Raw genomic sequence first — 26,881 nt, 5'->3', positions numbered from 1 at the left:
TGGCCCTTCAGCCCTCACCTTGAAGCCATATAATTCAGTTCCTCCCCATATGTCCCTGATGCGCCTTTTGAGCTGCTACCCCTGTGCAGGAGCTCAGAACCAGTGAGTCCGAGTAAGTCCATGAGTGGGCTCTTTAAGAGGAACTGCCTAGGACTCCAGGAGCCCTCTGTCTCACTTAGCCACAATCCCAGCTGGTTTCCATAACCAGAAGTTATAGGGACTTATCTTCCCCACACTAAAACGCTTGGCTGGGGGGGGGGGGAGGGGAGTAGGGCTGGAACTCCTTGCTCCTTAGGAGGGACTTCTGCAGTGAAGATATCTCTCCTGATTTTTATCACATGGGTATGGAAACAGCCCATTTTGTGACTCCACCTCTCCTACCAGTCTTGTCATGGTTTCTTTGTATCCCTAGTTATAGGACTTCTGTTCAGATAGATTTCAGGTGGTTTTCAATGATGGTTGTTCTGAAGTTGAGTTGTAATTTTGATGTGGTTGTGGGAGAATGTGAGTTCTGTGTTTACCTATCTGCTCTCTTGACTGGAAGCCAGTCATATTCTTGTTTTCTATGGGGAAACAGGCTTATTCCAGTTAGGGCATAGCAAAGTTAGAATTTGAAGGCAGGTCTCTCTCAAAGCCTATGTGTTTTTTGGTTTGTTTTCAGTTTTTTCTACATCACTCTTTTTAAAATGAATTGCTTCTGGGACTCCTTCCTATGACAACTTTCTGATGGTGGGTAGGAAGGAGGGAGAAAAGCTGTGGCAGAGAAAAGAGGAACAAGAGAGGGTAGAAGCGGACACTAGAACTTACACACATCATCTGGGCTTTTATCCTGCTTGATCTAATTGAGATTTGAAAGTGATCAGCAAAATCTATGAGTCACCAACTTGACTGGGTGCCATGACAATATCATAAAACAATAGCAGACAGAGCAACCATCATGGCATGTAACTACCCTCATGCCACAGATCTCTCTGGGAAGATGGTATCCGTGCCCTATCATCTGTCACTCCCCTCAGCTAGTACCCCTCTGCTATGCAGCACAGTTGCCAAACTTGGCCTAGCATAGTCTTGACTCACTAGATTCTTGGAATGATTATGCCTGCCCTTGCCCCAGTGCTCATCTTCAAATCCTTGATTCCATCAGAATGGAATACTAGAAGCACAAACAAAAGATAGCTGGTAAAGTAACTGATCTGATTTACCTAGATTTATAGGGATTGAAATGTATGGGGAAAGATGGTTTCCCAGGAGTGAGGAATAAGGTGGGAGAAGTCAGTTCCCGAATAACAAGGAGAGAGTCCAGTTAATGGCATGAGCAGCCAAAGACAAAGTGTGGTCACCAGCCAGGCAGAGTTGATGCTGATTTTCTAGACTATAGATTCCCTCGTCTGGTGGCTGGACTGGTCCCTAGAAACTGAGGTGGAGCTGCGTGTAAAGTGGGCATCAGTAGCCCCAGGTTTGGTAATTAAAGAATTCTCTGGGCAGTAAGTTAGAAAGGTCATTATACTTTCTGGCTGCACATTCACATGGCTAGAACTGCACAGGAAGGAAAGAGCCAGCTTGATAACTGCTTAACACCCAACTGTTGACTGGAGACCAAAGTGATTTAATGCTCATTCACTTTGCTCTAGTTTTCCTTCCATTTTAATCCTAACACTTGAGCTCAACTCAAAATCAAGCTTACTGGTCTTGGTTTGATATCTATTTTGAAATATTGCTCACTGAAAACAAGCGCAGTCTACCAAAAAAGCCGTGAAAACAATTTCAGAGCTGTCTTAATCATTACAGTTGTATTCTGACAATTGTTTTAAAACCATATACCATATATACATTCACATGATTCTCCTGATAACCCCAAGAACTGGTGATCAGGAATCACTGGTCTCCACTTAATCATAAGGATATAGAGGCTCAGAGAGAGTAGAACTTGCTTAAATGGTATAAATCACTTCTTCTCAATGGATGGTTGTTTGGGGGATTTGCTCACAGATTCATTTCAAAATTCTCTTAAGGTTAGTACCTCACATACCTCCCACTGTCTTGTCTTCTTTAATTCCCTAATGCCTTGCAGAGGGAGATCTCAATACATAATTCATCCACTTCATCAGTGTTTCTCATATTGAGATGCTCTAAGTATTCCTTCATTCCAATTCAAATATACCCTGTACTCTCCCTACATATACAGGGAATTTTTTTTGGAAGACCAACCAAGTAAAACCAAGGTGGTTTCAACTTACTTCAGAATAAGGCCAAGAGGCAGAGCCTGTGGTTTTCACACATTCAATCCAAAGAGCTGTTGGGTGGGATGTTTGGATTGGTTTGGCTAATTGTTTCTGCTCAGTGGAAAAACTCCAAAGACCCATAAATTAAGGAAGCAAGAACTGAGGGCTCAGGAACAGTTTTTCACTAATTTGATCATATGGCTGGTTCTCAGGCCAAATTCAATCATAGGCTGTGATATACTATAACTTGAATGTTAAATATATTCCCTACAGTCTTGGACAGCATACAGTTGTGAATTCTTTAAATAAGGGGGAAAAGTCAGAGTACTCCCTGTTACAAAACTCATTGTACCCATTCCAGCAATATTTTGACATATACCATTTTTCCTCAGGAGGAGGGCCATTGAAAGAAGGCTGGGTGAAGTCCAGAATGGTTTTCTCACAATTACTTTCTGATGGGGGGATAAAAGGGAAAAAAGTTGTTTTCTTAAAATAAATGCTAACATTTATTTCCTGTTAAAGGTGGTTTTGCTGAGAACATGTTTCTGGTGAAGCAAACCTGTTCACTACCAGTTTTATGGGGCAGGAACCAGAACAAACTGCACTGCTCTTAATTTGTGGAAAGAACACACGATTTGGAATCAGTCAAGGTTTTAAATCCTGGCTTAACCATTTTCTAGATGTATGTCCTTGAGTATAACCTAACCTCCGAGAATTTGTTTCCACATCTGTAACATTTGAATAAAAAATAATGTAAATCTCAATTATTGTTGTTTTTATAATTACATGACAGACTATACATATAATGTTTAGCCAAGTGCATTAGTACAAAGGAAGGGTTCAATAATGATATTTTCAATTGATATTACTATGACCACTACTAGAAATGGAAGGAATTGAGTACCTGTGCAATATATCAGCACTGAGTTAGGAAATCCCCCTCCATAATGGATGATATATCAATCTATACTGGCTAAAGACTAATTCATTGGCTAGCAGGCCAGGCATTAGAGGACTGATGTTTTTCTCAGTGAAGACTATTACTTTTGGTTTTTGCATTTTATTGCTGTGCTCCCTCAAACACAGTCCTTGGTCCTCTCTTCTCCCTTTTTACTCTCTCAGCATTACCATGGTGGGAAAGGGTGTCAATGAATGCAATGTGAAACCATTGAAGGTTTTGCAGCAGGTGAGTAACACAATGGAAATGGCGTTTTAGGACAAGAAATTTGGTGGCACCACAATAGATGTATAAAGGGACAGAGGTTTGAAACAGCGATACTGCTTAGGAGTCTGGAGAGTAATCCAGGTATCAGATGATTAGGGAAAGGAAGGAACTTCTGTGTGAGTAATGTGGAGATGTTTCAAAGGTTCAACAACAACAATGGCACTAATATATGGTGGACATGAAAAATCAAAGAGGGTAAAGAGTCAAAGATAACACCAAGGTGTTGGGCCTAGGGAGTAAAATATAATTGATTCTATTGTGAGATAGGGAGTTAAGGATAGGTGCCAAACACAATGTGTTTAATTTTAAGACACATTGTATTTGGCACCTATAAGCAAGATTGTCAGTTAGGCATTCATAAGCTAGATATCCAGAAGGAAGACTGAGGCTAGAGATGTAGGTTTAACAGCCAACTCCCTGTGCTCTGATATGTTATATTCATATATAACATATATGTTCTGCTCTATGTTCTGATTTTCCCACCCTGTCTGAAATATTTATTTCCTTACAAATTGAAATATAACTCTCCAAAGTTCCAGTCTACGTGATTGAGTATGTAAACACTGTACTAGTCTCCTCCCATAACCACATCAAAATTACACCTAAATTACACAACAACCATCATTCAATACCACCTGCAATCTAGTTGAACAGAAGTCCTATAACTGAGAATATGCAGAAGAGTCAGAAGGAGACAGGCAGAAGAGGCAGAGATGCTAAACAGACTGGTCCTACACCCATGTGTGGTGGTTATAAATCAGAAGGGTTATCTCTGCTGCAGAGGCCCTCCTCTGCAGTGGGGGGAGTGAGGGGCCTCAGCGAGGGGCCCCACCCCTGCACTGGCTTTCCCAGCTCAGAGTTCCAGAACTTGGAAGAGAAGTTCCCATAACTTATGGATGTAAAAACCAGCAGAGATTGTGGTTGAATGAGGTGAAGGGCTTCTGGAGTCCCAGGTGTTCCTCTTAAAGGGCACAGACTTATTCGGACTTACTTGCTCTGAGCTCCAGTGCTAGGGTAGCAGTGCAAAAAGGCACCAAGGACATATAGGAACTAAATGTCTGGTTTCAGGGCAAGGGCTGGAGGGTCAGCTTTCTCCCACACAGAAGTGCTGGCAGAAGCCATTGTTTTTTAAATATGCTTTTATTACAAGAGAGATCCAAAGAGACTTACTTCAAGACACATCATAATTAAAATGGCGAATGTCAAGGACAAAGAGAAAACATTAAGGACTGCAAGAGAGAGTCAAGCAGTGACCTACAAGGGAACCCCCATAAGGCTAGGAGCTGATTTCTCAACAGAAACACTTCAGGCCACAAGGGAGTGGGCATGAAGTTCTCAACGTAATGAAAAGCAAGACTATGCAACCAAGATTGCTTTATCCAGCAAGGCTATCATTTAAATTTGAAGGTGGAATAAAGAGCTTCCCAGACAAAAAAAAAGACTAAAAGAGTTCAGTACCACCAAACCAGCATTGCAAGAAATGCTAAAAGGACTGCGGTAAGAGAAAGAAGGAATAGGTACATCGGCATAAAGGGAGAAAATGGCATTAAATAAGTTTATATCAATAGTAACCTTAAATGTAAACGGAATAAATGGTCCAACCAAAAGACATAGGGTAGCTGAATGGATAAGAAAACAGGACCCAAATATATGCTGTCTACAAGAGACCCACCTGAGAGCGAAACACTCACACAGGCTAAAAGTGAAGGGATAGAGTAAAATATTCCATGCAAATGGAAAGGAAAGGAAAACTGGAGTAGCAATTCTTATTTCTGACAAAATAGACTTCAAAATAAAGACCATAACAAGAGACAAAGATGGCCACTACATAATACTAAAAGGGTCAATCCAACAGGAGGAAATAACCCTTATAAACATTTATGCACCCAATATAGGAGCACCTAAATATATAAAAAAAAATTCTTGGGGAACTTTAAGGGGGAGATTGACAGCAACACATTCATAGTGGGGGACTTTAACACACTACTGTAAGCATTGGACAGATCATCAAGACAAAAAATCAGCAGTGAAACACAGACCATAAATGACTCACTAGACATAATGGATTTAATTGACATTTATAGAACATTTCATCCCAAAGCAGCAGAATACACATTTTTCTCAAGTGCACATGGAACATTCTCAAAAATAGACCACATGTTAGGGCACAAGGCAAGTCTCTACAAATACAAGAAGATTGAAATCATATCAAGCATCTTCTCAGATCACAATGCCATGAAACTAGATATCAACCACTATAAAAAACTCAAAAATATTCAAACACATGGAGGCTAAATAGCATGTTATTAAACAATGAATGAGTTACCAATGAGAACAAAGAAGAAATCAAACACTTCATAGAAAGTAACGAAAATGAACAGACAACAACCCAAAATCTATGGGACACAACAAAAGTAGTCCTGAGAGGAAAATTCATAGCATTAGAGGCTTATCTCAAGAAATGAGAAAAAGATCCAATGAACTATCTAACACAACTAAAAGAACTAGAATGAGAACAGCAAGAAAAGCTCTGAGGAAGTAGAAGGAAGGAAATAATAAAAATCAGAGCAGAAATTAATGACATAGAGACTAAAAAAATAATACAAGAAATCAATGAAACCAAGAGCTGATTCTTTGAAAAGGTAAATAAGATTGATGCACCTTTAGCCAGACTCACTAAGAAACAAAGAGAGAGGATCCAAATAAATAAAATCAGAAATGAAAGAGGCGATATAACAACTGACCCAACAGAAATACAAAGGACTGTAAGAAAATACTATGAGCAAATATATGCCAACAAATTGGACAACCTGGGGGAAATGGAAAAATTCCTAGAAGCATACAACCTTCCAAAGCTGAATCTAGAAAAGGAAGAAAACATGAATAGGCCAATAACAACTAATGAAATTGAACATTAATCAAAAAACTCCCAACAAACAAAAGTCCTGGACCAGATGGATTTACAGGCGAGTTTTACCAAACATTCAAAGAAGAATTAACACCTATTCTATTCAAACTATTCCAGAAAATTCAAGAGGAGGGAAAACTCCCAAACTCTTTTTATGAGGCCAGCATCATCCTAATCCCAAAACCAGATAAAGACGCTACAAAAAAAGAAAATTACAGGCCAATATCCCTGATGAACATAGATGCTAAAATCCTCACTAAAATACTAGCAAACCGGATCCAGCAATACATTAAAAAGCTCATATATCATGACCAAGTTGGATTTATTCTGGGGATGCAAGGCTGGTACAACATCCGCAAATCAATAAGTGTGATACATCACATAAACAAAATGAAGGACAACAATCATATATCATATCAAAAGATACAGAAAAAGCATTTGACAAAATCCAGCACCCATTTCTGATAAAAACTCTGATCATACCGCAACATAATAAAGGCCATATATGACAGACCTACAGCCAACATCATGCTCAATGGGCCAAAATTAAAACCATTTCCATTAAAAACAGGAACAAGACAGGGATGTGCACTTTCACCACTCTTATTCAACATAGTACTGAAGTCCTAGCCACAGCCATCAGACAGGAAGAAAACATAAAAGGTATCCAAATTGGAAAGGAGGAAGTAAAACTGTCATTATTAGCAGATGACATGATATTTACATAGAAAACCCTAAAGAGTCCATCAAAGTACTACTAGATTTGATAAACGAATTTGGCAAGGTAGCAGGATACAAAATCAACATCCAGAAATCAATGGCATTCTTATACACCAACAATGAACTTTCAGAGAGAGAAACAGAAAAAAACAATACCATTTACCATTGCAACTAAAAAAATATGACACCTAGGAATAAACTTAACCAAGGATGTAAAAAACCTGTACTTGGAAAACTACATGACACTGAAAAAAGAAAAAGAGGAAGATTTAAACAAGTGGAAGAATATACCATGCTTATGGATTAGAAGAATCAATATTATTAAAATGTCCATACTATCCAAAGAAATTTATAAATTCAATGCAATTCCTATTAAAATACCAACAGCATATTTCACAGACCTAGATCAAACATTTCAAAAATTTATACAGAACCAAAAAAGATCCCGAATAGCTGAAGCCATCTTGAGAAAAAAGAACAGAGTAGGAGGGAACACATTACCAGATTTCAAACTGTATTACAAAGCCATTGTAATCAAAATGGCCTGGTATTGGCACAACAACAGGCATATAGATCAATGGAACAGAACAGAGACCCCAGAAATAGACCCAGGCCATTATGGTCAGTTAATATTTGACAAAGGAGGCAAGAGTATCCAATGGAGTAAAGACAGTCTCTTTAATAAGTGGTGCTGGGAAAATTGGACAGATACATGCAAAAAAATGAAACTAGACCACCAACTTTCACCATACACAAAAATAAACTCAAAATGGATCAAAGACTTAAATGTAAGTCACGAAACCATAAAAATCCTGGAAGAAAACATAGGCAGTAAAGTCACAGATATCCCACATAGTGGAATTTTCACTGATACATCTCCTAGGGCAAGAGAAACAAAAGAAAAAATAAACATATGGGACTATATCAAACTGAAAAACTGCACAGCAAAAAAAAAAAACCAGCCTCAAAATACAAAGGAACCCCACGGTCTGGGAAAACATATTTGCCAAGGATGTATCTGATAAGGGGCTAATTTCTAAAGTGTACAAAGAACTCATACTACTCAGCAAGAGGAAGACAAACAACCCAATTAAGAACTGGGCAAAGGACCTGAATAGACACTTCTCCAAAGAGGACATACGGATGGCCAAGAGACACATGAGAAAATGCTCAACATCACTAATCATCAGAGAGATGCAAATTAAAACCACAATGAGGTATCACTTCACACCTGTCAGAATGGCTGCCATCAACAAATGAACAAACGACTCCTGCTAGTGAGGATGTGGAAAAAGGGGAACCCTAGTACACTGCTGGTAGGAATGCAGACTGGTGCAACCACTATGGAAAACAGTATGGAGATTCCTCAAAAAATTAAAAATGGAGCTGCCTTTTGACCCAGTGATTCCACTTCTAGGAATGTATCCTAAGAATTCTGAAACACTAATCAGAAAGAATATATGTACCCCTATGTTCATAGCAGCACAGTTTACAATAGCTAAGATCTGGAAACAGCCCAAGTGCCCATCAGTAAATAAGTGAATAAAAAAGCTGTGGGACATTTACACCATGGAATACTACACAGCTATAAACAAGAAGAATCTCGTACCCTTTGGGACAGTATGGATGGACCTGGAGAAAATTATGCTAAGTTAAATAAGCCAGGCAGAGAAAGACAAATATCACATGATTTCGCTTATATGTGGAATCTAAAGAACTTAATAAACTTATGAACAGAATACATTGAATGACATGGAAGCATAGATCAGACTGACAAATGTCAGAGGGATGGAGGAGGGTGGGTGGGTGGAGGGGGAGAGAGTAACCAAAGAATTTATATGCATATATGCACAACTCAAGGACACAGAGAATGGTGGGGAGAGGGACTGGGGAGGGGGTTGGGACGGGGTGGAATGAGTCATTGGGGAGAAAAAGGGACATCTGTAATATTTTAAACAAAAATAAAATTCAAAAAATAAAATAAAATAATAATAATAAAATAAATATGTTTTTATTGATTTCAAAGTGAGGAAGGGAGGGGGAGAGATAAAAACATCAATGATGAGAGAGAGTCGTTGATTGGCTGCCTCCTGCACGTCCCCTACTGGGGGGCTCGCAACCAGGGCATGTGCCCTGAATGGGAATTGAACCATGACCTCCTGGTTCATAGGTTGAAGCTACCACTGAGCCATGCCAGCTGGGCAGAAGTCTTCTTTTACTTTTGCCAAGCTCACCAACCCCCGAAAGTGCAGCAGGCTCCATATCTGAGTCTCCATAAACTTGGCTATCACGAGTCACTCATCCTGGTGATTTCCTAAGACCTTCCCCCATCCAATCTGTGTCTGCAACCAAGCTGCTGGCAGTGGCTTTTCCATACAAATGGCCTGTCTTGGCTCACCCTGTGGACTTTCCTAAAATCTCTCAAAGGTTCACAAAACCCAAACAAGCAGTATCTGGACTCAGCATGCCCTGTATCTCTGCTAAGCTGTCCAAAGCCTGGCACTAAAGGCAGCTGGCCTCGATTCACAGGTTAGCTCTCCCAGGAACCTCCAAACTGAGCACAAGTGGCAACTATCCGTAGATCACTTTGTGGCTCATACCAGGTGGCCTCAGTCAGGGCACTGGTAGTGGCTAACCTTGGTCTGCACCTTCCCAAGTTGCCTCAGAAACAACATACCCCCTAGCCAGCTTCAGACCACACCAGAACACCACCCAACCACCTCCAGAAATGGCACACTCAAAGAGCAGACTGGACAGGCACCATAGTCCTGCTAAAGTGAATTCTGCTCTGTAGGGTCAGCCTCTGCACATCAATTCCTCCAGTGTAGTCACAGCCAGTTGTCACAACAAATCAGCCTGAGGGTCAGTTCCTCCCACTGATGTGCCAACAGTAATCAAGGCTCAACTACAACAAGAAGGCACACACAACCCACAAAAAGACACACCTGAAGCACCTGGCTCAGATGACCAGACTGCGTCAGTGGGCCCCACAGGATACCTACAACATAAAACCATTCTATCAAGACTGGGAGACATAGCAGCTCTACCTAATACTTAAAAACAAACACAGGGAGGCAGTCAAGATGAGGAGACAAAGAGAGATGTCCCCAAAAAACAACAACACAAAAAACTCCAGAAAAATAAATAAATAAAATGGAGACAAGCAGTCTATCAGATTCAGAGTTCAAAACACTGGTTATAAGGATGCTCAATGATCTTAGTGAGAACTTCAACAAAGATACAGGAAACATAAAAATGGAAATAGAAAAGAAAAAAGAAACCAGTCAGAAATGAAGGATACACTAATTTAAATGAAGATTACATTAGAGGGAATCAACAGCAGATTAAATGAAGCAGAGGATCAAATCAGCAATTTGGAAGATAAGGTAACAGAAAACACCTAATCCAAAACAGCAAATAGAAAAAAAGAAACCCTATAAATGAAGAAAATTTAAGGAGCTTCTGGGACAGCCTCAATCATACCAACATTTGCATTACAGGGGTACCAGAAAGAGAAGAGAAAGAGCAAGGAATTGAAAACCTAATTAAAGAAATAATGATGGGAAACTTTCTTAATCTAGTGAAGGAAATAGACATACAAGGCCAGGAAGTGCAGAGAGTCCCAAACAAGAGGAACCCAAAGAGGCCGACTCCAAGACACATCATAATTAAAATGCCAAAGCTTAAAGACAAAGAGAGAATCTTAAAAGCAGCAAGAGAAAAGCAGTTAGTTACCCATAAGAGAGCTCCCAAAAGACTATCAGCTCATTTTTCAACAGAAACTTTGCAGGCCAGAGGGATTGACAAGAAATATTCAAAGTGATGAAAAGCAAGGACCTACAACCAAGATTTCTCTACCTAGCAAAGCTATCATTTAGAAATCATTTACAATGGAAGGACAGATTAAGAGCTTCCCAGACAAGAAAAAGTTAAGAGAGTTCATCACCACCAAACCAGTATGACAAAAATATTTAACGGGATCTATTTAAGAAGAAAATAATACATTAAAAATATGAATAATAAAATGACACTAACTATATATCTATTAACAATTACTTTAAATATAAATGGATTAAATGCTCCAGTCAAAAAATATAAGGTGACTGGATAAGAAAACATGACCCTTACATATGATGTCTACAAGAGACTCACTTCTAATAAAAAGTAACACACAGACTGAGAGCAAAGGGATGAACAACATATTTCACAAAAATAGAAATGAATAAAAAACCCTGGGGTAGCATTATTTATACCAGACAAAATAGACTTTAAAACAAATGCTATAACAAGAGACTAAGAAGGACCCAGCAATTCCACTTCTGGGTATTTATCCAAAGAAACCCAAGACACTAATTTGTGAAGACATATGCACCCATATATTTATTATAGCATTATTTACAACAGCCAAGATATGGAAGCAACATAAGTGTCCATCAATATGTGAACAGATAAAGAAGAAGTGGTACACATATACAATAAAAAAGACTGAGCCATAATAAAGAATGAAATATTGCCATCTACAACAACATGGATGGACCTAGAGAATATTGTGTCAAGGGAAATAAGTCAGACAGAGAAAGACAAATGCCATATGACTTCACTTATATGTGGAATCTAAAAAAATAAATGACCAAACAAAACAGAAACAAACTCAGAGAAGCAGAGAACATTTTGGTAGTAGCCAGATGGGAGGGGGCTTGGGGGACTGGGTGAAAAAGGTGAAGGGATTAAGATGTACAAATTGTTTGTCATAAAATAGTCATGGGGATATAAAATACAGAGTAGGGAATACAGTCAATAATATTGTAATAATTATGTATAGTGTCAGATGAGTACTAGCTTTGTCAGGGTTATCACTTTGTAGGTTATGTAAGTGTGTGGTCACTGCGTTGTACACCTGAAACTAATATAATATCATATGCCAACTATAACTGAATTTTTTTTTTAAATATTTAAGAAAAGAATTATAACTCTCCTTGAATCCCTAGTTCTTTCAGGGAGAGTTCCTTTAGCACCCAAGCCCCTGATGAGCTCTCTTTCCCATGATACTTCCTGTACCTCTCATTCACTTGGCATTTAAATAAACCATTACCATTAACTCATATTTAGCACCACAGTGCAATATTTAAATTGTGGACTGTAGAGCCAGATTGTCTTGGTTCAAATCGCAGTCCTACCGCTTACTAGCTGTGTGACCTTGGGAAGGTGACTTAACTTTTGTAAGCCCTAGTTTCTCTAACTTCAAAACGGGGATAATAGTACCTATCTATTAAAGTCATTGTAAAGATTAAATTAGTTAATAAAGGTAAAGTAATTAGAACAGTTGCTGCTCACATAAGAACTATATAAGTATTTGTAGATAATTTTTGTTAAATTTATATGTATTCTAGCTCACCAAATAAATTATAAGCTGCTTAGTGACAGGGAATTTGTCTTATCATTCCTTTTCCTCAAAGCACCTAGTACTACTAGGTATACTACCAAACCTTTGGAGACCCAATTATATCTAAACCAAAATCCCAGGATGTGGCAGGTTGCTAAAGGGAATAGGTTAACACTATTATACCCCATGCCCTACAGGGTACTCAGTGTCCCCCACTATACTGCTTCAAACATTTCATTAGTGGCTCTCCAGTGACAATGGGAACATTGTCTTAGATATAGGGCAGTTCTTCCATTTAAGCTAGATATATGCTGTAGCTTTAGAAAGAATCAGAATGGGGGAGGGGAGAGGGGAAGTTGTTTTCTTCACATAGCTTTGCCAAGGGCATCGCTAAACAAAGACACCTAATTACTCATGGTTGTGTTCTATGCAGCACAAAGAAACTGACACTTATACCATCCCACCCCCTGCCTCCCCACATCCTGTGCCTGGAGGTAGGGGAAGACGGAACAAAGCAGAGACGCAAGAAACATCCAATAGAGACATTTCTTTTCACCACTCGGGAGCTTCTACACCCTGCCTCAGGTACACTGCAAGGATTTCCTTCCAGGAAGTCAGGAGAGCTGGACCCTGGCTCTTGGGTACTAAATAGTTGTGTGACATTGGGAAGATCACAGATACTAAATCTCTTTATGTTTCAGTTTCTCAATCTAAAGAAGTAGACTAATTATCCTTTCCCAATCTAATTCATGGTGCTATTATGAGTGACAAATGAGGTGACAGATTTGGAAATATTTTGCAAAGCACAGAGCATTTAATTCATGTAAGAGATCATTATTTTGGACCTCTCTTAGATGAAGAAGAAAGGCATAGGCATTCTATTGTCTAATATAGTAGCAGTTAATCACATGTGGCTATTGAACATTTGAAGTGTGGCTAGTTAGAACTGAAATGTGCTGTAAAATACAACACAATTTCACAGAATGTAAAATGTTTTATTAATAAATTCTTACATTGATTAAATGTTGAAATTTTAATATCGTGGATGTATTGAGAAAAATAAAACCAAAACTAATTTCCCCTGTTTCTTCTTTGAGCTTTTAACTGTGGCTACTAGAAAATGGAAAATTATATACAGAGCTTGTATTTGTGGTTCATATCATATTTCTATTGGACAGAACTGGTTCTGACATTCACATTCAGGAAGGTCAGAAGAGCAAGGTCCTTCCATTTTAAGCAACTCAAAGCAGTCTGCTCAGTGCAGAAGAGAAAGACTCCCAAATACAGTTTTCCCATGGATTCCTTCCAGCACCCCCACCCCACCCATGCTGTTTTGTGTCCCTTAACCTCCCTTTTCAAAGGCTGTATATTTCTGTAGAGAATCCATTCTTTCTTGGGACTTTGGAAAATGAAAAATGTGACTTTCAGGAGTTGGTTCATATAGGTTGGGGAAAGAGGGTTGGTACCATTGGGTAGCTACAATAATTACTTACTGTTGAAGAATAGCAAACTAATTATGACATTACAATTCTCTCATCTTACCAGGGTGGGTAATTAGCTTCCTTGGAGGTTCCTTGAAAGACAGGAAGGAGGGAAGGGGAGGGGAGGGAGATGAAAGGAAAGAAAAGAAAAAGAAAGAAAGAGAGAGAGAGAGAGAGAGAGAGAGAGAGAGAGAGAGAGAGAGAGAGAGAGAGAAGAAAGAAAGAAAGAAAGAAAGAAAGAAAGAAAGAAAGAAAGAAAGAAAGAAAGAAAGAAAGAAAGAAAGAAAAAGAAAGAAAGAAGAAAGAAGAAAGAAAGAAAGAAAGAAAGAAAGAAAGAAAGAAAGAAAGAAAGAAAGAAAGAAAGAGAAAGAAAGAAAGAAAGAAAGAAAGAAAGAAAGAAAGAAAGAAAGAAAGAAAGAAAGAAAGAAAGAAAGAAAGAAAGAAAGAAAGGGAAGGAAGGAAGGAAGGAAGGAAGGAAGGAAGGAAGGAAGGAAGGAAGGAAGGAAGGAAGGAAGGAAGGGAGGAAGGAAGGAAGAAGGAAAGAAAGAAAAGAAAGAAAAGAAAGAAAAGGAAGAGAGAGGGTGGAAGAGAGTAAAGATTTCTTCCCAGCAACTAGCTACTTTGTCTTTTTAATTCAATTCAATTGGAGCTAATTGCATAAAGGGAAATATTAACACATTAATGGCAGAAATGGAAACAGACAGACACATTAGAAATGTCTTCCTTTAGTTCTAAAGCCAGGCTCACTTTTCCCCATCAAAAATGGCAAGTTTTGGGTTAATCAAAATGTGGCTGACACTGCACAAGTTTTCTTTAAACATCCCATAGAAGCAAGCCTCCTGGGCTCAGATTTTCTCTGCTGACCACAGTCCCTTGGCTTACTTTAAATACAGACATGGCTAATGCGACTTAGAGTCTGAGTCCATCATCTCTGCCCAGTGAGAATGAGCTCCTTATAGCAATATAATAGTAAATCCTCCCTAAACTCCAGTTTAGGACTTAAAAACAGACATTCCATTTGGGGCAAATTCAGTATTGGCAGAAGTATGGACTGAACTCAAAGTGAATAAAGTAGAAGGATTTTGATTTATTCATAGGCAAAACAGGAAAGAGACAACTTAAGTAGTAAGGAATAAGGATTCAAATTATGACGCAAATTACAGACCAAATAGCATCAATTTACTAAACCTCAAGTCAAACTGAACCCAGATATTAACTGAACCATGAATTGGACCAAATACATATATTTGAAAATCAATCAAGCTTGTTCAAACCAGAATCAAACCTATATATTTTCTAATGAACTAGAACATCAAAACATTCCTTTAACTGAACCTGAACTGAGCCAATGTTTCATTTGGTTTGAGTCCCTGTTAAAGAGGAACAGTTTTGGCTTTCATTTGCCATAAAGGAAGGTAGTTAAAATTCCCTGGAAGTGGCCTATCTTCCACAACCTTTAGTTATTCAGGTTGAATGAAGGCATGTGAATCCATCCACAAGTACCAGATTCAAGACACACTAACATAGGGTAAAAACAGGGTGGTACTACCACATCTTAGAAAAGAACAAAGCATATCAGCTCCACCAATGCTAATGGTCTTTGGTGAAATGTATATTAACCTGCATATGTTCCTTACTAACAGCTCAGAAAAATCTTGAAACTTTATGAAGAATTCTTTCTTTTTAATGTCTGGAAGGGAAAATTTACGTTAATGCAAAACTGTGTTGGCATTGCTCATCCTTCTGGCTCTCTGATTCTGATTCTGTGGAAGCTATTGTATAACTCTAAATTAGAAATAACTGAGAGCAATGTAAAATGGTATTTTATAGACATGCAAATTCTGTGTGATCCAAAATGGGAATTCTTAGAGAAGGTTAAAAACTTGTCCCTAATCACAAAGCTGAGAAGTAGCTGGGCTTTCCCAGAGAGATGTCTCCCTCTAATCTTCCATATTCTACCCCTCCTCCCTATCCCAGCTTAGAATGATCCTGAGTGAGGTAGGGGTAGAAAAGGGAAAATTGATACGTCAAATCCAAACCTTACGTAAAATGTTGATTTGCCTGAGATCACTTTGCCCTGTGGAATGTTCACTGGGTAGATTCTCTGAACTTGGCTCTAAACAAACTGCCATGGAATGAGCAAGGTTATGTAACATGGATCCTTTCACTCCCTGGGGCTGAAATCATGTAGAAGCTCTAGTCCAGACCATCATTTGAGATGAGCCCAAATGTTCTGGAAATTTCCAAAGAAGCTGATTAGACTGGAGTTAAGCTTCACTTATGTTCATGAACTAACTGAAATGAAAATTTAATTAATTAATTAATTTGTTAATTTATTAATTTTAAATATACCTTTATTGATTTCAGAGAGAAGAAAGGAGAGGAAGAGAGAGAGACAGAAACATCAATGATGAGAGAATCACGCCTGGCCGGGCGTGGCTCAGCGGTTGAGTGTCAACCTAGGATCCAGGCGATCGGGGTTCGATTCCCAGTCAGGGCACATGCCCGGGTTGTGGGCTCAATCAATGACTCTCTCATCATTGATGTTTCTGTCTCTCTCTCTCCCTCTCCTTTCCTCTCTCTGAAATCAATAAAGATATATTTTTTTAAAAAAAATGATGAGAGAATCATTGATTGGCTGCCTCCTGCATGCCCCTGACTGGGGATTGAGCCCGCAACCCGGGCATGTGCCCTGACCGGGAATCAAACCCCGATCGCCTGGATCCCAGGTCTACACTCAACCAATGAGCTACACCCAGCTGGGCGAAATGAAAATTTAAATTTTCGCTACTTAGAACACCACTTTAGATTTTATATTGGTAGGGAAGGAATAGAAGCTGCTTGTAATTCTGAAATCTGCCAGGTAAAGTCCCATTCCCTCCTCAAACTCGTTACTCTGTTTATTTTGTATATGACTATATCCGGATCCCTTCTCTTTAGCAAGGTAGTTCTGGAGGAGCAAGAGCATATCTTGCCTACCTAAGCTTCGGTTGGGATCTAGTATAACTCCTTTCAATTTGATAAATATTCACCAAGTCCTTATGTATTCCTGTTATGTCTAATATCTTAGAATCAGTGATGTGCATATTTTGTAGAAGGGAAATTCTGTAAGAAACACACTGAAGATCAATGATTTGACATGTTGAAATTGTGTTTAATTACAGGTGGTTGTGTTCATGTGTGCTATGTAACCCAATTGGATACAGTATGGAAAGAGAACCCATTTACTTCAAGCTGCTGCTTCCTCAGCATTTCTAACTTGTGGGTTATGTGGTAGTTTAAAAATAGGTTCATAAATTCTTTGAAACTTGGAGCCTGATTCTCCTCTCCTTGAATGTAGGCTGGACTTAGCTATTGCTTCTAATGCATAGACTATAACAGATGTGACAGTTTGTGGCTTTGGAGACTAGATCATAAAAGGCACTACATTGTTCTTGTTCAGTCTCTTGAATCACTCAGTCAAGGTGAAGATCCTGCAGCAGCCATCTTGGAAGTGGATCCTACAGTCCCAGTTGAGCCTTCAGATGACTGCAACCCCTACCAACACCTTGACTGCAACTACAGGAGAGATCCTGGGCCAGACAGAACTACCCAGCTAAACCACACAAAAATTCATGACCCATAGAAACTGAGAGATAATAAATGTGTATTGTTTAGGCTACTCAGATTTGGGGCTATTTGTTTCATAGCAAGAGATAAGTAATACAGGTTAGAAATCCCAGAAATAGCCAGTGATATTTCTGAAAAAATGATTAGCTAAGTGATTATTGCCAGACTTTATGATCTTGACGAAGTGTTTAAAATCAATTTTGTACAAGACCTTGCTTATAATCTGTACAATTTCATTTTCAACCCAGGTGTTAAAATCTAGGTGTTTGTAGTTTGAGCAATATGAATTTGTTTAGATAGATTCATCTGCTATTCTGTACATTTAACCAAAATATCACCAAACACATGTATTTTTATTCCTTCAGCAAACATTACCTAAATGCTTACTGAATCTCTAGCACCATACTTGGTGAAATAAATACTCTTATGCATCTAATCATTCATAAGCATTACTTGAACATCTACTAGGAGTCAGGCACTGAGGATACAAAAAAGGAACATGACACTTGGCTCTTGAGGGGCCCAGTATTTAGTTGAGGAAGTAGATAGGTAAATACATACTTTTGCATGCTATGATATTGCAGAGAACAGAACAACTATCTTTTTGAGGTATTGAAGGATGAATATGAGTGTTCAAGCAAAGAAGTGTAGTTCACTGGAGGGATAGCATTCCATGTGCAGAGGAACAGAGTGGGTAAACACATGAAAGCATGAAAAGCCTGAACTGCCTCTTCACAGTTTAGTTCCTTCTGCCTGAGAATAGAGAGATGACTGGTGACATGCATGCTCCTAGCACTGAGGCCAGCATGACAGGCTGTTTTTCTAGACCACGGTCATTTCAAAGCCAATATGCTGCTCAAGCAAATTGAAGGAGAAAGGGTGCTTGTGCTCTCTTTTCCAAGGCTCTCAAGCTAGAATTCTCATGATAAACCCTGAGCCTTGGGAGGATAATTGTGTAAGTTCTTCTGGACCATATATTTTCCTTACCATGAAAAACTCGAACTGTTTGTGCATGAGTCTACTAAGGTCCCAAATTTAGACTTCTATGGCCTTTTGACATTTAGATCAGTGTCATTCAAACTGTGGGTACAAGACTTCATACCAGACATAAACCAACATATTTCTGCCTTCATCAGTAAAATCATGCTATGAAAAAGTCAGCTGAAGTAAAGGTTTTGCTCAGTGGCATGATTTACATTTGGCACAAGCTCTTAATCTTGTCATAGAGTGATAAATTGTTCATAGGTTGGCAGTGATCCATAGACCACATTTTTAGATCATTTACTATCCACTAGATAAAATCCTGTATGACTAATCTCTTTGTTTCTTTTCAGAACCTGGCCTATACTTTCTTTTCTAATTGTGACAATAATGCAATTTATCTTGTTTCTCTTTTTGTTTTGAATTCTATAAAGTTGAAAGTCAAATTTGAAACTCAAGTGCATCAATTATGTTGACACTTTTAGGTAGCCCTTTTTAACTTCTTGTTTTTGTTCCTGATTTTTATTTCAAATTTATGTTTGATGATTATTTCATTACTATGTCTTTGCTGGATGATGTCGAAGATGATGACAATGAAGACAACCACAACAATAAGCAATACAGCAAGCATGGCAAAATAGGCCAGATTTGTGGTTTGCACCCACTTGAGTAGAATCAGGGTTGTGGGTGTGTCTCCATGATTCCAAACAAGTTTGACTGTTTAGTCTCTGAATTCATAGAATTGGTATCATGGAGACACAATGGTGTTCATGAGGGACTCATTCCTCTTTCATGCAGAGGGTACTGGTCTCTGTAAATGAAGTCATTATACACAGTTAAGAGAAGAACACTCACCGTCTTGGTCGTTACCTGAGTCAGCTGGAGACTTGCTCCGGCGCATGGGGCCAGGGCTTTTGGCTGAACTCTTCTGAGGCGTTGGGGATGCCTTGGGGCCAGCTGCAGCTGAAGGGTTTCCTTTCATGACTCGGCATTCTGGTGGAAAAAGACATAGATAGCTTACTAGAACCAAGGGAGAACTGAGACTCAGCATATTAAAGACCTCTGCAAACTGGAATAACCACCACAGGTCAAAGCACCTAATGGCTCAGGACCAAATGGTTGTCCTCATTTTTTTGCAAAAATGATGTCTCTGGGGAGGGAGGCATGGGAGAAACTTTCAAAAGTCACCTGGGCTAAACCAGGTGTTTATATCTCTGAATTATGGAAACAAGGGAAAGAGTTAAAAAGCAGGTTGGCTAGGTAATTAATCAACTCAATCATTTGTGGACAAACCAGTCATATCTCAGAATAGCACCTGTTGACATAATTAATACCCTCGGAGAAGAGACTGACAGCTTAGAGGTTGCAGTCACACAGATGAAATATTTAAGAGTAATTTAAAGGAGTGGGAGGGAGCTACTATTTATTGTTTAATACATGTCATGTATTGTAACAGGCATATCTGGGATGTCATGTCATTTTATAAATAGCACTACTACCACCACCACCATCTTGCATTTAGAGAGTTCTTTTTTAGTTTAAATGCACGTGCATTATCATAATCCCCTCTGCTGATTTAATGAATAAATGGGCTAGCAGTTACTCTGCCACTCGGAACATATAGAAAGCTCGTGAGTGTGTGGGAGAGTCTGCCAAATGTTCCTGCTACTGCCCCAACCTCAGTCTGACACGGTTGGAGCACCCTTTCTATTCAGGTCACTCAGCACCCCTATTATAGCAATTTGGGGCACTGATTGTGTTAATGTATTAGGAGTATTATACTTATTTTACTGATAAGAATATAAAAAGCTTAAGCCTCTTGCTTAGGGCCACAAAGCAAGAAAATAGTAGAAGACTAGCAGCTAAGTCTTCTGAGTCCCATTCTAGTGCTATTTCTACTCTCTTTTACAGATTTTCCAACCTTATGCGACTCAAAGTAGAACCAAACAGCTTGATAAAAGTTAGTTTTTTCTTTGGACACCTCCTTGTCACCTTCTACTTAAAGATACACTGAAATATCATTTGCACAGAAAGAATAGGGGATCTTTTTTAGTAAATTGAGTATTTTAGGAAACTCAGTTAAGCAGAAAGCTATTTTTTGTTTATTTTACTTCTTGTTTTGTTGATGAACTTCAGGTATCACAGTCCAGAGCTGTAGATATAGAAGGTATAGGAATATAGACATAACCTGGAATTTGTTTAGCTATTTTATGGTCATTTGCCTCTTCTCAAAGGAAACACAACAGAAATGTCACCTCTTTCAAGGTCCTTGTCATTTGAGTTGTTTGTAAAGTCTGTATTAGTACAACTTGGTTTGTTTTTCTCATACTTTACTCCTCATAAGTGGGAAATATCTTTTGAATGTGTCTTTCCATTAGGATCATATCCTAAACCTGATGCTATGTGAGTTAATTCACCATTAACTTACACCTGGAGCTTAGACTCAGAAAAGGGAGAAAGGCAGATGTTTCACCTCCTTCCTGAGATTAACAACCCTCTGGACTCTTGAGTTAAAAAGCAGAGGGAATGGGGCAGCAAACCAGAGGTGGGAAAAGGAGAAAGATTTTATAGTAAGAAAACAGGGGAAAATGTTTCTAAGATATAATCATCAGCATGGGCCAAACAGCTAGAAGATGTTGACTAGAAAAAATGCATGCATAGACTATCCAAGTTGACTCCAAATGTTCTTTCCCATGTTCTGATTGTACCTGTCAGCCCATGTGACACAATATGTGATTTAAGAAATATGGCCACTGTTGGAGTAGAGAGTGAGCTTTATTGAGTTTGGATGTGAGCATCTGGGACATACAACCCACCTTTCATTTAGTGACTGATGTATTCAGATATACAAGAGAAAGACTAACAATATTTTCCCTTGAGGGACCATGAATGGATGTGCTCCAGGCTATATGAACTCATGGAAATCCTAAGAGACAGAGGAGGGAGAACAATGAAGAAATAAAAGCCAGTGGCTGTGCTTACCATTTTCATCCAGAGAAAAGTCATCCTGAGCATAGCGAAATTTTTCAGGACCACAGGCAATAAATACATCATCATCACCAAAGAAATCATGAAGACAGGTTACCTATGGAGAAAGCAGAATCATTGGATTGCTATTTGATGGTCTTATGACAATGAAATTCACACCATGTTGGCAGAGGGAGTAAAATCACATCTGAGCTATTATCTTTAGCCCACAGGGATCTTCTTTTTCTCAAAATACTAGCTCATAGTCTATACCACAGCACCTAGTGGGTAAAGATATGCTCAGTGCCACTGTCTTTCCATGTTTCGTAATATCCTTGTATCAAGAGTAGCTTTGGAACCATGTCCAAATGGAATGCCCTCCTCTGAACAAAAGCAGATGGCCCTACAAATGCTACCTTTCCTTAGAGCCTCAGAGACAGAGTGCTCCTAAGCCAACTCTGGGGCCAGGGCAAGGCAGGTGGGAAAGATCTTCTGCAGCATGGGGTGGATAGACTCTGTAACTGACCGAGAGGTGGAAGTTCTTTTCATCTTCATCAGTTTTAAAAGAAGGACACCAATTCTTAACTCCTTTGGACACCCCCAAAATTGAATTTTTGCTAAAATTGGACCCAGAACCTGGTCAAGGCCCAGAATACCATTCCTTCCTGAAGAACAAGGAGGTTAAAACTGTCCTGACCATCTAAGACCTAATCAAGAGCAATGGATCCCCATAGGCTTGAGATTCTGCTGGTAAAGCCATGTTCCTAGGATCCTTCCCACCCTCTAGTGCCCCATGCATTGCTGCTTGTCCAAAACAGAGAGACTGTCTTCCCAATCCCTTTTCTGCACAAAGCTACAAGGGTCCCTGGGAAAATATGTTGCTTCCTGCAGTCTCCCCAATTCTCGGCTTTCCTAATTACATCTGATAATTAGTTCAGCACACTAGGGAAAAACCAGGAGAAACCAGAAAGTCAAAATGTTCTTACCAAGCTTCTAATTGTTCTAAGCTACCCGTTTAAACTGCCAGCAGTGACTATCCAAAGGCACACTGCTCACAAACAACAGCTTATTGGGTACAATAAGTTACATTGGAAAAATGTTTATATTAATAACATTATTCCCCACCCTGGGTTTATTCAATTCCTGTTCCCTCAGCCAATATGATTCAAGCCCTACACAAAGCAAAAGATGCTTAAAGATTATCCCCATTTTCTCAGCCTCCCTCATCTAAGAGATGTTAAGAGAAGGGAAGGAGACTTGGAGAACTGCCAGGGTCACTCCTATTAAGCTTCTTCCAGCCCTGGGTTCTGACCTCATCAAATAAGCCAACATCCTTCTTTAGCCCACTTGTCCCTCACTCATTCATTCATTCCACAATCATGTAATGACAATCACAGCTACCATTAATTGAATACTTATTCTGTCACAGGCTAAGTACTTCTAAATCTGTCATTTCATTTTACTCTCACAACAAATCCTAGAAGTCAGTATTATTATCTTCACTATTTTACAGATGAGAAAACTGAGGCCCAGAGACAGTAAGTAAATTACTCAGGTGTAAAGTGATGAAGCCAAACAAATGCAGATCTGTCTGACTCCAAAGCCTGTGCTTTTGGCCACTCAGTAATGCAAAGCACTTTTAGATTATTCAGGCACTGGGGAGACAAAGATGAATAAAACTCAGGCTATGACTTCATGGAGCTCACAATCTGATGGAGTGAGATACATTGAGACAGAGGATTTCAATGAGTGCTAGGATGGAAGGATATGTAGATGCCATGGGAGTTAATTTAGTACCACATCCAAGTGAACCAGTCACTGGCTGGAACTATTAGTTCAATAAGCACCCTGCATATTGTTCTGGAAGCAGATTAAATGACAGAGGCTACAATGTCTTCGAACCATGCTGCAGACTCCCACTGACATTTGGACCGTGGCTTAATAAAATCTGGAGCCGCTAGCTTGGATACATTGTGTGTCTCTGAATTGTTTACTCCCTGCTACCTGAAGAGGTTGCCCTTTGGCCTGACTGACTGCCTTTAGTACTTATCATGAATGAGGAAAGCCTCACCCTTGGGTGTCCCTCCACTAGTAGCCTAGGATTTTGCACTTTGTTTCAAGACCTACCTGTATTTTCATGCATACTCCCCTAGTCCTTCCCATTAGATCACAGGTTTCCTGAATGTAAAGACCAAGTTTATCCCTCCCTCTGTATCAATCCATGGCTCATGGTAGAGTGCTTATCACATAGTGAAAATGTAGGAAGGACTGTTTTGCCTCAGATGTAAAAAAAGGGGAGGGGGCTTTATAAAGATATACAAAGGCAGGAAAGTAGAAAGAAGAAAGAAGAAATTAGTTGTGCAGACAGTAGAGACCAGAATTCAAAGATTTTGAAAGGTAAATACACACATTTAGGAATAAGAAACGTAAAATAACTGTGACGTGAGAAGTTATTCTTTGTGTCCTGGCAGATGTGGCTCAGTGGTTGGAGAGTTGGTCTGCACACCTAAGGGCGGCAGGTTCAATTCCCGGTCAAGGGCACATACCTAGGTTGCAGGTTCAATCCCTGACCCTGGTTCCGGAATGCGCAGAAGGCAACCAATTGATGTGACTCTCTCACATCAATGTTTCTCTCTCTCTCCCCCTCCCTTCCTCCTTTCCACTGTCTCCAAAAATCAATGGAAAAAAAATATCCTTGGTGAGGATTAGCAACAACAAAAAGTTATTTTTTGCACAACTATGCCAGCTAGTTTAAAAACTTAGATGAAATGGATGATTCATAAAAGAAAACCTAAATAATGAAATTAGCTCAGAAAATAACAGAAAACCTCAAACAACTAACTACTAGCCATAAAAAGAATTTAGTAAATACTTCAAACAGCAATGCTTCACCTAAAGGCACCAGAGCATTCATTTTGGAGATATTTGTGGTGCTTCCCAAGAAGAAAAATCAAAATCTCAAAAGCAGCCATTGCAGTAACACACCATGATATCCTATTGTAGGACAACAAAGCCTTCACATATTGCTGTGGGGATTGCTATTACAATGACCTACCCTCCTCCAACACCAGGCCTCTTTGCCCCTGCCCAGGCTTTGGAAAAGCCTTTGGATAACCCCTCCTTTGGGGAGCTTCTAAGAAAGGCAAAGCCCCCTATGCTTCTGACAAACTCACAATGGTAGGGCTGGCTTTAAACATATTCATTTTGCAATCCAGCTGTTTAGCATCAGGTTTCTTATGTAATCCCACCCCACATTTTACTGGCTCACAAATGTAGGCCAATTCACATTGTGCATGTGGATACCCAGCTATCCCAAATGACTTGGATACTGAAACACAACAGCCCTCCTCCACTTTATTACAGAGCTGGGAAAATAGAAAGTTCTCCATCTTAAATATGAGGAACACAAAATACAGAGTCAAAGTGGCCCAAGGATACACAAGTGGCTCATGGCAGAGTTGAGAGTAGCACTCGTGTCCTGATTCAATTCAGGACAAAACAATTAAATTTTCTGATAGAATATCCCTCCCTAAAGCCCTGACTTAAAAGGCCGTAGGAGAGTCCCCATTTGTCCTCATCAGTGTCTGATACTCATAAGAACATTTTACTGGATTGAAAAGAGAAAGAGGGTGAGAAGAAAGAGGAAGAAAGAAGAAAGAAGGAGGACAAAAATGGAGTGTAAGAAATTATTCCCAAATGACATTCACACATGGTTTTTAAAATTCCATGGAAATAAAGCAACACAAAGCCCACCTTAGTTTATGTTGCAAATGTATAATTTCTAAATTAGTTCTTTGAGATAAAGTGTCCATCATGAAGTGGTAACAGAAGTGGTAAAAATAATAGTCATTATGATACTACTTGCAGGATCCTCAAAGAAGAGTCTTGCTGACATCAGCTTTTGTATGAGTCACACTTGAATATTCAAGCTTGGGACAAGAACACAAAAGCATGACACCTGTCTTTGTAATTAATCAACTGCGAGCACAAAAATCAATAAAATCAATTCACATTAACATTGAAGCATTAAATCAATGTTCCTCCTTTTTTTAAAAAAAAAAATCAGAAGCTAGCTTGATTGTACATTAGTATGAACAATAGATTATTATATGGACCAACCAGTGACTTAAATGTCAAAGTACAAATGAGGAAATGAAGGCAACAGATCACTGTGTGAGAGTAGTTTGAGTCTATTAGCTGCACATGGCAAATTCACTCTCACTTGATTTAACCTTGAATAAATTCTCCATCCAGATACTGGCACTTAGTTCACATATGTGCCTACTGCTGGTAGATTTTAGATTTCACTATTTAATTGTTCAGAAAGAAATGTTATCTCAGGAAGTATGGTCTTGCTTGTATATCTATTAGAGTCACTTTTAACCTGCAAAATATTTTCATTGAAAGGTCCATCCCACTAATATTCATTCATTAAGCACTATGGCAAAAGAACTATGTAAGAGATTCAGAAATGTACAATAAAAGGCCTCTGTCTTCAGAGGTGACAGCATAATAAGCAAGTTAGCACTACAGAAATAATTGGAACACAGGCAGACTGCTGTTAACACTATTATAGAGGCACGAAGAGCAAGGGGAACTCAGAAGACAAAGAGAACAATTCTGATCATGAAAATTGGGGAAGGCTGTACAGACATGGCACAAAATCTGAGTCTTGAAGAATATGTAGGATATAGGTTGATGGACATAGGAGTTAAGAGTATTTCAGGTAACTGCATTAGAAGCAGAAAAGCAGGAACATGCCTTTTTCTTAACAGCACTGGAAAAAAAGAACAGCATCTTGTCAACTATAGTCACAGAGATTCTAACTCTCCAAAGCACAATTGCCCAGACCCATCTGCCAGACTTCTGCACAAAGCATACAGTTGTGTACTCGTGAAATTCAGGGTGAGAAGAAGGGCAGAGTGTCTATGGGGAGAGGAGTGGCCCCAGTGGTGAAAAAGAGGGAATGTTGTGGCAAGGAAGACAAACCACACTGATTTGCCAGTCTTGCCAAAAGTGTGCCCTCCCCATAGAGAGTGGCTAGCAAGCTTTGTAAAATAACTTAATGAAAGATTCAGTAAACATTGCGGATGAGGCCTTTTCTACTCTCTTTCTGGAACATTTCCTGCTTGCCAGCCCTGGATGGGCTCCAGCCAGAGGTTGGCACAGGGTTGGCTTGAAGAACTTGGGCAGTGTTTCTGAGATGGCCCTGGCATTCTTATCAAATTTATTTTTAAGGAGTTATCTTGAGATCTTACTTATGAGTTTTCCTTGTGAACATTTTCACCTGGGCAAACAGCTCCTTGGTTCTGCAGTGCCTCTATTGGCACAGATGTCTTTATTCAACGTCTTAAACTTCTCTAAAATCTCTTGTGAAATAATAAC

The 26,881-nt window shown here is 39.2% G+C and overlaps 1 protein-coding gene across 7 annotated transcripts in view; it reads right to left on the bottom strand.

Moving 5' to 3' along the window:
- DCX (doublecortin) overlaps positions 1 to 26,881 on the bottom strand; it is a 332,588-nt gene that overhangs the window by 25,820 nt on the left and 279,887 nt on the right. For 5 of the 7 annotated variants that reach the window (XM_081125022.1, XM_081125023.1, XM_081125021.1 and 2 more), the window contains 2 exons: positions 21,512 to 21,614; positions 19,385 to 19,522 (listed from right to left, as the gene is read on the bottom strand). In XM_081125022.1, coding sequence (XP_080981148.1) covers positions 19,385 to 19,522; positions 21,512 to 21,614 — 241 coding nt within the window. The remainder of the gene's footprint in view (positions 1 to 19,384; positions 19,523 to 21,511; positions 21,615 to 26,881) is intronic. The other 2 variants (XM_081125025.1, XM_081125027.1) reach the window with 1 other exon arrangement.

Source organism: Miniopterus schreibersii (genome assembly GCF_964146895.1).
Source record: "Miniopterus schreibersii genome assembly, chromosome: X".
NCBI classification, from domain to species: Eukaryota; Metazoa; Chordata; class Mammalia; order Chiroptera; family Miniopteridae; genus Miniopterus; species Miniopterus schreibersii.
Note: the sequence above shows the minus strand (reverse complement) of the source record. Positions and strands in the feature narration are given on the sequence as shown.